The 12,734-nt window shown below is 42.4% G+C and overlaps 1 protein-coding gene across 2 annotated transcripts in view; it reads right to left on the bottom strand.

Moving 5' to 3' along the window:
* The window catches only part of LOC105920335 (golgi-associated PDZ and coiled-coil motif containing), a 35,319-nt gene extending 30,235 nt beyond the window's left edge, over positions 1-5,084 (bottom strand). Inside the window, exon 1 of one of the 2 annotated variants that reach the window (XM_012855907.3) lies at positions 4,589-5,084. In XM_012855907.3, coding sequence (XP_012711361.3) covers positions 4,589-4,849 — 261 coding nt within the window. In that variant the 5' untranslated portion in view covers positions 4,850-5,084. The remainder of the gene's footprint in view (positions 1-4,588) is intronic. The other variant, XM_036134611.1, reaches the window with a different exon arrangement.
* Between the last annotated feature and the right edge of the window lie 7,650 nt (positions 5,085-12,734).

Raw genomic sequence — 12,734 nt, forward strand, 5'->3', positions numbered from 1 at the left:
TTTTAGGAATTACACTAGACGAAATGCAACATCTGTAGGCTTCCAAAGCAAATGTCTGTTACAGGGACACATACTGCCCTACTGAGCAGTAAGTCTAATCGTCACCAAACATGATAATAAACAAACTGTGTTACACATCTCAGTAAAATCATTATTCTAACATGTTGCGTCTCATTCCAAAGGGCAGCAATGACCGTCAAGATCAGTATAATCTGCTTGATCTCTTAAAAAGGATGCAAAGGAGAAGCCAAACAAGACCTGAAAGTTTGAAATCCAACAAACTCTGGGAGCCGGTTGAGAAAGCCGTCCGCTGTCTGATGAGAACACATCGAGGTTTCCCAGCATCTCTGTCTACTTGGTGGGGATTGCCGTATCCATGTGTTTTTTCCCTGCTATTCACTATATGCACGCGCAAAAGCAACAACAAAAAACCACGTGTTAACATTAAATAAACATGCAAGCATATCGAGTGTTTTTTTTTTTTTTTTTTTTTTTGGAATGTTGGCGAGGCGGTTGCGTGAGTTTTGCGAGGCGGCCGCCTCGCCAAGATAGCGCTGCGGGAAACCCTGGAGTGGCTCATGTTGCCCTGACCTATCTTTGGGGATGTGCTTCTATGGGCTTAGGCTACTGGAGGACATCAGGATCTATTTTTCTCACTCTATCGAGTTCTACTGTTCTTCAATTATGCATTGCTTGTCATCATTTCTGCTTATAACTTTTTGTTCTCTCTCTTTTTTTTCTTCATAGTAGATACATCTGGTCTGGTGTTCTGATATCTGAGAAATCATCAAGAGAAGACAGCTCATCCGCTATTATGATCTAGTATAGAACAGATTACTGGATCAATGTTTCCTTCTGTGCTTTTTGTCTGTCTTGTTGTGTCTCTGCTCTGTCTTCTGTAACCTCCAGTCGGTCGAGGCAGATGACCGTTCATACTGAGCCTGGTTCTGCAGGACGTTTTCCTTCCCGCTAATGGGTGGTTTTTCTTTCCACTGTCGCTTCATGCTTGCTCAGTATGAGGGATTGCTGCAAAGCCATGTACAATGCAGACGACTCTCCCTGTAGCTCTACGTTTCTCCAGGAGTGAATGCTGCTTGTCGGGACTTTGATGTAATCAACTGGTTCCCTTATATAGGACATTTTTGACCAATCTGTATAATATGATTGATTTTGACTTTGTAAAGTGCCTCGAGATGACATGTTTCATGAATTGGTGCTATATAAATAAAATTTAATTGAATTAAGATTCCGGATTTCTGGCTACATGATCCACAATCATGGTTCTTCCACGTCGAAGCACAGTTTGCTCTTCGTGGAATCTCATCAGACGACACAAAGTACCACTAAAGCCGGGCATACACTGTACGAGTTTTTCCCCTTTTCGGGCCGATTCTTCAGTCGTGCAAGCATTTTTTGAATCGGGCCGAATTTCAGCTTGATCGTGGATGGGGGGGGGAGGAGGGGGGACTGCGGGCCAGGCGACCTGCCGTGCCGCGCGGCCGCCGGTGCCTCTCGTCCCTCCTCTCTCTCCCCTCCGTTCCCCCGACGCCCGGTGCCTCCTGCGGGCCTCGCCACAGCTGGGCTCGAACCCCTGCTCTGGGTCCCTGTCACCTACCGTCGCTCGCCTGCCTCTGCCACCACAGCGAGCGGTCCCAGAGGGGACACGACGCACAGTGTGAGCAGTCCGGTCTCGTCCGAGCGTCGCGCCGCACAGATCGTGAGCGGTGAACTTTTTAAACCCCGCGGTTCCGTCGCACAGTTTGAGATGTATATAAGTACCACGACTGAAAAACTCGTACAGTGTACGCCCGGCTTAAGGGGTTTCAGCGCTGGATCAGCCATCCACCGGGCGCGCAATGACCCTGCTTTGCAACCCTCTGGCGGACGGAAATTACAGCGCCCTCAAACACCTGCTTCTCCGCCGTTACTCCCTCTCCGACGCAGAACGCGCCGAGAAGTTGCTTTCTCTTTTGGGGTTAGGGGATGGCTTGGCTTTGGAGCTGATGGAAAGCATGCTGTCCTTGCTGGGTGACGACGATGGATTTTTTTTCATCCACCTGTTCCTGCAACAACTCCCGGCCCCAGTGCAGATCGCTCTGGCTAACTCGTCCCTGCTGCGGGAGAAGGATTACAGCTAGCTGAAGAAGCTGATTGCATCCTCCTGGCTTCCAAGACCTTCACGGTCTAATTGCTAGCCAAGGAAACTACAGCAGCTTCTTCTGAGCCTTTGCCGGCTTCAGTGGTTGATCAGCCGTCGGTGATGGCAGCGATCGCCACCAGGAAACAGCAGAAGCCTCGGACGGCCAGTGGCGGCCTTGTGGGAATTTCCGTTGTCTAAATAACGTGACAGAGAATGACCGTTATCCAATCCCCCACATCCAGGATTTCTCTGTCCATCTCGCTGGGACATCCATTTTTTCTAAAGTGGATTTGGTGAAGGGTTATCACCAGGTTCCCGTGAGAGCTGAGGACATTCCTAAAACAGCAGTGATCACTCCGTTTGGCCTGTTTGAGTTTTTACGCATGCCATTCGGCCTTAAAGGTGCAGCTCAAACATTTCAGCGGTTGATAGATTCCGTTCTGCATGGGTTGTCCATCGTTTTTATGTATTTTGACAACATCCTTGTGGCCAGCAGCTTGGCCGACCAGCACATGTCCCACCTACGTCAGGTTTTTCATCGTTTGGCGGCACATGGCCTGATTGTCAACCCAGCAAAATGGCAATTTGGGTGGCCAATTTTCCCCACCCCCAGATGGTTAAAGCCCTGCAGGAGTTCTTGGGGATGGTTAATTTTTACAACCGCTTTATCCCCAAAGCGGCACAACTTCTGCAGCCGCTTTACGGTGCACTGAAACAGAAAAGTGGGGAAGTGGTTCCCCTGTCATCCATAACGTCAGCAGCAGTGACCCGGGCTTTCCTGTCCAACTGGGTTGGACGTTTTGGCCCTCCCTCTGACAGGGGCCCACAGTTCGTTTCAGAGCTTTGGTCCGTCATGGCCGATGGTCTGGGGGTCAAGATCCACCGCACCACTGCGTACAATCCGCAGGCTAATGGGTTGTGTGAGCGGTTCCACGGGTCATTGAAAGCTGCGCTCCGCGCTTCTTTGACTGATGGTAACTGGGTTGACCGCCTTCCATGGGTCATGCTTGGTTTGCGTTCAGCCGTTAAAGAGGACCTTGGCACTTCCACAGCTGAACTGGTTTTCGGTCAGCCCCTGCATGTCCCTGGGGCATTTTTACCTGATTCCCCTGCGCCACAGTTCAGTCCACTTGGGCAACGTTTTTTCCCTCAGGGAGACTCCTTTCATGTTCCCACCCCTGTTCACCATTGTTTGCCCCAGTCCTTTGTTCCTGAGAACTTAGAGACCTCTAAATTAGTTTTTGTTCGACACGATGCACACAGAACACCCCTACGACCTTTGTATGATGGCCCTTTCAGAGTCCTTGAACCAGGGCCTAAACATTTTCTTTTGGATTTGGGAGGGCGTAAGGAAACTATCTGTGTTGACAGGCTCAAACCCGCTCATGTCTTGGGGGACGATCAGGTGGTAACGGCACAAGCTCCTCGCAGAGGAAGACCCCCCTCCACTATTTTAATGGACCGCTGTTCTCCCTCCAGAGATCCTCATTTATTGGAGCTCAACCCCCCCACAGCCCCTGTGTCGTCCTCAGGCACAGATGTCCCAGGATCATCCTACAGGGTCCAAGTTCAGCTGTTTTGGGCGTTTGTTGAAACGCAAGGATCTGGATTAGTTTGTTTTTTTTACCCTACTGAGTGTTGGGGGGGGGCAAATATGTTTGTTTGGTGGTACATATAGGTTTTCTGTATAGTTGCTCTCAGTTGGAGTAAAGAACTGTTTAAACCTGCTTCCTTTGTGTCGTCATTTTCACTCCTCCACGACAGGACCGTCCGTCCGTCCGTCCGTCGTCTTCCGCTTATCCGGGGTCGGGTCGCGGGGGACAGGACATTTAACTTAATTGTTAAATCCTCTACATAACACAAATAATCCCTGCCATCCCAGCAGAGAGGAACGATGATAGGCTCGGTAAACCCTCTCGTCCAGTCATATTATAGACTTTACAGATACCAGCAGGTCTCTTCTACAATATGTCCATCTTTGTCTGAAAGCAACCCAACTTAAAGGATGGTGGAATTCAGCTAACAAAATGAAGTGCATGAGTAGATGAACTAGCATCCTTTGAGCAGAACATTAGCAACAGAAAAAAGTCAAACAAGAGGTGAGAAAACATTTCTCCTCATTAGTAAAGCTGAAACAAAGCACAGAGGAATGGAGCCACAACAGTGACAAAATGATCTGAGACTGGTTGCGTGGAAAATAAAGTCACCATTGGCTCTGTTAGTCAGCTCAATTAATATTCTCTCATCCTGGAACCAAGTGGTAACAGGGTTGTTCAGTCATTCTGGTTTCAGAGCTCCTGGCTCCGGGAGGAGGCGGAACTCAGGCCTGCCGTCAGATGCTGACCACCATGGCCCAACCATGGTCCCGGCCCGGGAACAACCCAGCTAGCTCAGTCCTCCTGGCCAGCTCTAAATATGGACTCACCGATGGAAAACATGCCCACTAACCTCCAGTTTGTGGTTGAGCTGGAACACCGTCTGTGTTTTGTGGCAGAGCTGAGCAAAACAAGAGCTCAGACTGGTCATTTTCTGCCTTCCTTCGTAGGTGATATCCACCTGGTCGGGATCTATTTCTCCGAGCAATAGATCCACGTCAACAAACGCCTTGTCGAACTCCTTCTCCAGCACCTCCAGCCAACGAAACATGGACATCCCGGGACCCAGGCCGGAGCTGTGGCCCGACGGGGAGCAGCCAGCTGAGGCGGACATGGTTGGAGCCTGTCGGTGAAGTTAGCCCGCAGCTAACTTTGATCAGCAGCCTGTGGAAACCCCCTCTCTGGTGGGCGGTGAGAAAAGGGCTGATTCAAAGAACCCTTTAAACGACGATATTTAAAAGAAACGAAATAGGTTGTTTTTATTGGGAAAGATACCGCGTAACCAGGAAGTTGCACAGGATGACGTTCTATCTGAAGCAACTTCTTCTTCTTCTTCTTTTTGTTTAAAGGCAGATTGCAACCTTAAGTTTTAGGTGCATACCGCCACCTACTGTACCGGAGTATGTATCAATAAAGTAATATCATAATTACTTAATATTTCTATATCTACATATCTATACACACACACACACACACATATACATACATATATACATATACATATAGGATATATTATTTTAAGCTCCATCAATATCTTTCTATATGAATACTTAAAACATACAGAGGGAACATAAACGTTCACTACTTTCTGCCACATACAATATGGCGGTGACGTCGACGTGTAAACCTGCGTCCAATGAGGCGTCTATGTATATAATGTCTATGTTACCGCCACCAACTGAAATGGAGTGTGAATATGTGTGTGTGCGTATATATATATATATATATATATATATATATATATATATATATATATATATATATATATATATATATATATATATGAGAGAGAGAGAGACACAGAAAGAGAGAGAAAAATATGTATATTTGTATGTGTTATGAATATAAAAATCAATTGGTTAAATCTAAACATTGTGTTCTTCATTATTTCAGAAAACCGTATGTGTGGAGGAGTGAAAATGACGACACAAAAGCAGGTTTAAACAGTCCTTTACTCTACTCCAACTGAGCAACTGTACAGAAAACCATATATATATACACCAACGAACAAACATATTTCCCATCACTACCACCTCTCCACTGGCCGTTTCTCTGCGTTCTTGAGCGTTCTCGTGTGCTCGTGGCACGTCATCAGCCTCAGCCCGAGCACTGTTCCAATCCCGAGAACGCCAAATCGAGAACGCGCCGAATTCCCCGGATGTTGTTCTCGCCCGCCCTCTTTATCGAGCATGCATCAGAGCAGACTTGTGCGTTCTTCAGACTGACCGCTTGCCCAGAATGCACCGCGGCTGCAGCTTGATTCGAGACAGCGCAAACAGAGCTCACAGCGGTAAGTTAAAAATTCCCTTTTCTGCTGCTGTTGTTGTTCAAAAGTACGTTTTAAGATCGTTTGAGGTGAGAACATTATACTTTTAAGCTTCCCTATGTGGCCTGTTTATAGAGTTAGTGCGTAATTAAAAAAAAGTAGTGTGCATAATACCGCTGGTTATGATTTATTTGTTTTGTGTTTATCTGACTGACGTGTGTTGCTTTATTAACTCAATACTTGCTGGAACAAATTGTAAATGTCTCCCTAGGACGGCAGCAGCATATAAAATAAATAAATAAATACATTCTATAAATGTTTTTCCTATCTAAGTGAGTTTCTTCTGAGTCAGGACACGAATAATTGAGAGGAGAAAGAGGGAAAGAAAATAATTGTAATATATGAAAAAACAGACATTTATTTTATACAAATGTTTTATCTTTGGAACAGAATGAAGGTGTAATATATTCAACAAATTATTAACAGTTACTAACATGGTTTAAAACAAAGAAATAACTCATTAAGATCTTATACAAACAGACAATGCCTATAAACTTACAAGCATTTTTTTTATTTTTTATTTTTTTTATTACAGAAATTAGAAAGTTACAGTTCACGTTTGCATGAAGGGAAAACAAAAACAGTCAAAATAAAATAAAATACATAAAAGACACATTTCAACAACAACAATTAAAGTAAATAGCCAGAGTAACAAAAAATAAATATTAGTCAAATGAATTATAAAGTTAAAGTAGATAAATGTTGTAAACATTTTGATGCTGATTTACCCTTTAATCCAGAGATGCAGATTATATAATTTTTTAAGTCAATTTTAAAAACACTGAAAAGAGGTTTGTTCTTCATAAATTTTGATTTATGGATGAAGAATTTACCAAGCAAAATAAATAGATTGACTATATATTGTATAGAGGGGTTTGAGTCAGAGAAATAAAAGAAAATGTCAAAACTGGATAAAAGAATGTTTTGTCATACTGCTGGTCTGGGTGCAGGCCTGGTCTCTCTCTCTCTCCGCTGCAGGGTGTGACTGGCAGGTGTGTTGCATCTCGGCCAATTAAGGCTCGTACTTAAGGAGCTGAGACCAGGAGGAGGGCGTCAGTTCTTTCTCGCTTCCAGAGTGGTACTTGACCAACTTCAGCTAAAATTCCGAGTTTTTTCCGAGCCGATCCTAATTCTGTGTTTTGGTCTCTTATAGAAACTCAAAGAATCCGAGAAACCTTCAAGCCTGGACCCTCCTCGAACCCTGCAGTTCTCCTACCGAAAACCCACCTTGACCCTCCCTCCTGGTGCTCACCTCACAGCATCGCAGAGAGAACCACTGGAATACACCCGGACCCAGGACACCCCCCTCCCAGACTTCTGCCAAGCCACTGCCTCTGTGAGTTCAGCCTTCTCAACCTTTTCACCAGATTCAGACCTGTCGTTCAACATCACTCTCATCCTTCCCAGCAGACCCAGAACGAGCCAACCAGACGCACACCCCGTCCTTTGTTTAATAAAAACCATTTTCTGACTCAAACTGACTGTCTCTGTGGTTGCTCTGATCCAGAGTCCGTTCTGCTCAATTATGACATGTTTGAGCCAAAGTGACCATTAATAAAGCATTGCATATCATTCCACAGAGAAGAGCTATGTGAACAACTATAGAAGTAAATGGTCTAATGTTTCTATGTCCAAAGAGCAGAAGGAGCATTTTACATCTACAGTGGGGATAAATTTTGAAATAAGCTCATTACAGGGGTAATAATGGTGAAGGATTTTAAATGTTATTTCTTTTACTTTGTTTGTAATTAAAAATTTATGTGGGTTACTCCACGCTCTATTCCAGTTAAATGTTTTCATACAGGGGGGACCATTTGTACCTGGAGGCAGGGATAGAGTTTGCACATATAAGGTTTTTAATTACTTTGTTGTTGACTCTTCTGTCTAGAAAAGATAAACCATTTATCAAAATATTGCTGGAGACAAAAACAGTCATTTGATCCAAATCTTTCTCGTCTCTAAGTAGGGTGATGATCCCATGGGGTATGGCTCTGGTTACAACGTCAAATTCTTTTCTTGGAGGATGGAAGTGAAATTTATGAGTGAATTCGTCATATGTTAAAATTTGTTTTGAGTTATTTAACAGTTGGGCTACCAGAACAATATCATGTTTAAACCAGTTTTCTATAAAGAGAGTCTTGTTTCTATGTATGATGTGCATATTGTTCCAGATAAAACATTTATGAGGGGAGAAATTGTGTTTGTATAAAAGCGACCAGCAAGTTAGAGCCTGTTTATGGAAGTTTGACAGTTTGATTGGCAGTCTGTTGATGGAGTACGGGCACTGAAGTAAGAATGTGATTTTGCCGAGTTTTTCAAAGATGAAGTTTGGAACAATGTTCCACAGACTGTTTGGATTTTTCAGGAATCTTTTAAACCAGTTAATTTTTAATATCTCATTAAAAGAGAGAAGTTTATTACCGATAAACCCCCTTCCTCAATTTTATTAGTCAAGATGTTTTTTCTGATTTTATGGGGCTTCTTCCTCCATATAAAGTTATAAATTAGCTTGTCTAGATTAGCACAGTGAACTTTAGGTATTTCTATAGATGTAAATAAATATGCTGCTCTTGAGAGACCTTCTGCTTTAGAAAGCAGAACCCTGCCAAATGTAGATAAATCTCTTGTAAGCCAAGAATAAATTTTTTATTAATAGAGTTGTACAGTAAAGAAAGATTACTCTCTGTTATTAAATTGTGATTATGACTAATTTTAATTCCAAGATAGGTTACTAAGTTCTTTATATTTATCCCGCAAATTTGACCCGAGTGCTTATTTTAAGAGAAAACAGCTCCCATTTTGATAGATTTAGATTCAAACCTGAGCTCTTTGAGAATTTGTTCACAACCTTTAGTGCATCTTCTATTTGGGATTCATTTTTTAGAAACAATGTTGTGTCGTCAGCCAGCTGTGATATCTTTATTTCTCTTTCATTTAGTGTAATTCCTTTGAATGGACTCTTGTGAATTAGGTTACATAGAATTTGAGCTACAATTAAAAATAGAATAGGCGATGTGGGGCAGCCTTGGCGGATACCTTTCTTTATGTAAAATCTAGGAGGGTTCCATTCGCCAATTTAATACAGCTGTTTCCTCCCATGTACAGAGTTTTCACAGCATTAATAAAAGTCTGACCAAAATTAAAGAAGTTTAAGGAGTCAATAATAAATTTGTGGCTTACCGTGTCAAACGCTTTTTGAAAGTCTAAGAATAATATAAGGTGTTCATCTTTTAGAAAGTCTTTGTATTCTATTAGATCCAGCACTAAGCGAATATTATTGGCTATGTGACGCTCTTTCATGAAACCAGATTGGCAATCGTCAATTAAAGTGTGTAAATTAGATTTGAGACGTTTTGCTAAGATAGATGCTAGTATCTTATAGTCATTATTTAGTAAGTAATGGGTCGCCAGTTTTCAATTAATAGAGGTCTTTGTGAGGTTTTGGAATAAGTGTTATGACGCCCTGCCTCAGAGAGGGAGGAAGCTCCCCTCTGTCCAGAGATTCTTTAAAGACGGCCAGAAGAAATTTACCTAATGACTCAGAGAAGCATTTATACATCTCGGAAGTCAGACCATCACAGCCTGGGGATTTATTGTCCTTTAATTGAGTTATTGCCCAATTAATCTCTTCAAGAGTTATGTCCTGACAACAGATATGATTATATTCTTCATCTACATAGTTAGGTGGGTTGATGAGGCTAAAGATGTCATTGGGTCTTTAAGATTATTGTCTTTTGAGTAAAGTTTTTCATAGAAAGCCGATAATAGTTTGAAATAACTTTACTGTCCTCGCTAATTTTTCTCCAATTTTAAGTTTCTTATAACATTGATTTCTTGTCTTCTTTTTCCATGGAAAAGAAGTATCTGCTGTTTTTCTCTCCTGTTCCATCCAGTTCCTACGTGACCTTAAAAAGCTCCTTTTTTGCTTTGTTCTCATATAAAACGTCTAATTGGTTTTGTAAGTCTAATAAGGCATTATTATCTTCTTGGCTCAGCTGTCTTTTTCAGTAAGCATGTTAATATTGTTGATTAGCGTGTATGTTACACAATCCTCTTTTTGTGTGCCACTATCTTGCCATAACCCGAGCAGACGCTTCTAATTTGGTATTTGAGAAGTTCCCACGAAGTCCCAAAATGATTCCCTTTTCTTGCATCTTCCCATTGTTCTGAGATAAGGAGTTCTATTTGCATTTTAGTTCCTCATGAGACAGTAGAGAATTATTTAATTTCCAATACCCACTAGAAATTTCCCCCTTTGTTCCTTGCTGTCTGAATAGATAAAGAAATGGCCTTATGGTCTGTTAGAACAGCCGGAGAGAAACAGAGCATGACTCAACAGAGGGCTCTAAGTCAGCTGAGATCAACCAGAAATCTATCCTGGATTGTAGCATATGGTTTTTATTACTCCAAGTAAATGTTTTTAATAATGTATTTTTTTCCCTCCATATATCAATGAGATCCAGTCTTTTTGTAAAGTCAATTAGTTTTTTTGAGGTTGGAGCTAGTTTTGGCGGGCATCTGTCTAATTGTTATTCATAACCATATTAAAGTCACCGCCCAAAATTACCTTAGCTGTAGGATATTTAGACATCAAACTCATTTAACACCGAGTCCAGTTCCTCCAATAGTTTGAATTTTGTTGGAGTTGAGAGTGAGCAGAACCCATAGATGTTGCCTAAAATAAAAAAACATCTTCCAAAACAGGTAATAGTAATAATCCAGTGACCATTGGTATCCCTAACAGTATTAACGATCTTCCCTTTAAATTATGAGTGAGAATAGCGACCCCTGCTGAGTGATTGGATCCGTGAGTCAGCCAGATGTCCTCTCCCCATTGACTCTTCCATAACTTTTCGTCCTCTTTGCATGAATGAGTCTCTTGGATGAAAATAATATCAGCATCGTAGTCCTTACAAAAAATAAAAACAGCTTTTCTTTTGACAATGTTACGTAGTCCTCTGGCATTTATAGAAAGTAGTTTCATCAGTCTCTAAAGAATAATTCTCTTTACGAGAAAAAAAACCAACCTAAGCAATAACAGCTTCTGCCTCTTTAAAGTAGATCTGGAACATTTTAAAGCAATTGGAAAGTGCTTGTGTTATTCTGAATGAATGGGTTAATATAATGGTAAATAAAAATTTGTTAGTTATTATTAATATATAATAAAACCTTGAGAGAGGATGGAATTCAATCCTCTGAATATATATAGGCAACACAGGTATTAGAACAGGTACCTGAACAGATTCTCTTACCCTTTTAAAACAGCCATAGAAAGATCGGGCACAGGTTCAGAGATTACAACAAGTTCCTGGTGTTGTAGCTCAGTAGGAACCATCTTAAAAGATCTCCGTATCCTCTATGAAGGCTCGGGTTCCTCTAAAAAAAGCTCGCTTTCCTTGTTTCCTGGCTTCTCGATGCGGGGCCACAGCCTCTCTCGGGTTTTCTTGTCGGACTGAGTGAGATCCTCGCCAAAAGCGGAGCCTCTTCTCCCTCAGGAAAGTGTGGTTTCGTGCATTTTTCCAGACGTCGTCCCTCACTGTGCGGAAGGCAAAGAGGATGATCACGGAGCGAGGGTGTGTGATGCCGGCGTCCCTCCTTCCAATTCGGTGCACGACATCGATGGCTTGACTCATATGTTGTTGGGGCTATTGCTGACAAATGTCAATCACTTTTGCTTTAACATTTCCTCCCTTTCCTCTGGTAACCCATACAGTCTTACAGACCATCTCCGCTTGTATCTTTCGTTCTCAGTGAGCCGAGTGTCCACACTTTATAGTTTTTTCATGACTGTTGCAAAGCTCAGATAACTTTTTGTGTGTCATTTTTCAAAGCTTCAATTTCAGCGAAGGCAAAATTCAGGGAGGTTTTCAAAACTCCCTGAAGATCCTCCAGGGACAAGTCGCTTCTTCCCTTTCTTTTTACTTGGAAGGCAGGCTGGAAGAGGGGCTACCACCGGTGTAGCAGCCTCCGAGTCCGTTGAGAAGTCGTCGTCCATTTTCCGCCGTTGATCTCTTTTTGGCTAGCAATGTAATTGTGGTCCGTTAGCTTCAGCACTTGAGCTCTGTCTTACGTTTCTGTTTTTTATTTTGCTTTTGTTCGGACATATTATGGAGAAAGAACTTTACCGACAGCAACAATGTAGTTCCTCCGTCGTTAATTGAGAAGTTGGGAGGACAGAAACTGGTATTAAGCGAGCCGCTCTGTGGATGCGCCGGCGCCGCTTCGCCATCACCGGAACTCTCGCCCGCCCTCTTTATCGAGCATGCATCAGAGCAGACTTGTGCGTTCTTCAGACTGACCGCTTGCCCAGAATGCACCGCGGCCGCAGCTTGATTCGAGACGGCGCAAACAGAGCTCCAGCAGCAGAAACAACAACAGCAGCAGAAAAGAGATTTAAAAAAACATCTCTTTTCTGGTGTTGTTGTTCAAAAGTACGTTTTAAGATCGTTGAGGCGAGAGAATATTATACTTTTAAGCTTTCCTATGTGGCCTGTTTACAGAGTTAGTGCGTAATTTAAAAAAAAGTCGTGTGAAAATACCGCTGGTTATGATTTATTTGTTTTGTGTTTTATCTGACTGACGTGTGTTGCTTTTTAACTCAATACTTGCTGGAATAAATGTAATGGTCTCCTAGGACGGCAGCAGCATATAAAATAAATAAAAATACATTCTA

The sequence above is a fragment of the Fundulus heteroclitus genome, unplaced genomic scaffold (genome assembly GCF_011125445.2).
Source record: "Fundulus heteroclitus isolate FHET01 unplaced genomic scaffold, MU-UCD_Fhet_4.1 scaffold_86, whole genome shotgun sequence".
Taxonomy (NCBI): domain Eukaryota; kingdom Metazoa; phylum Chordata; class Actinopteri; order Cyprinodontiformes; family Fundulidae; genus Fundulus; species Fundulus heteroclitus.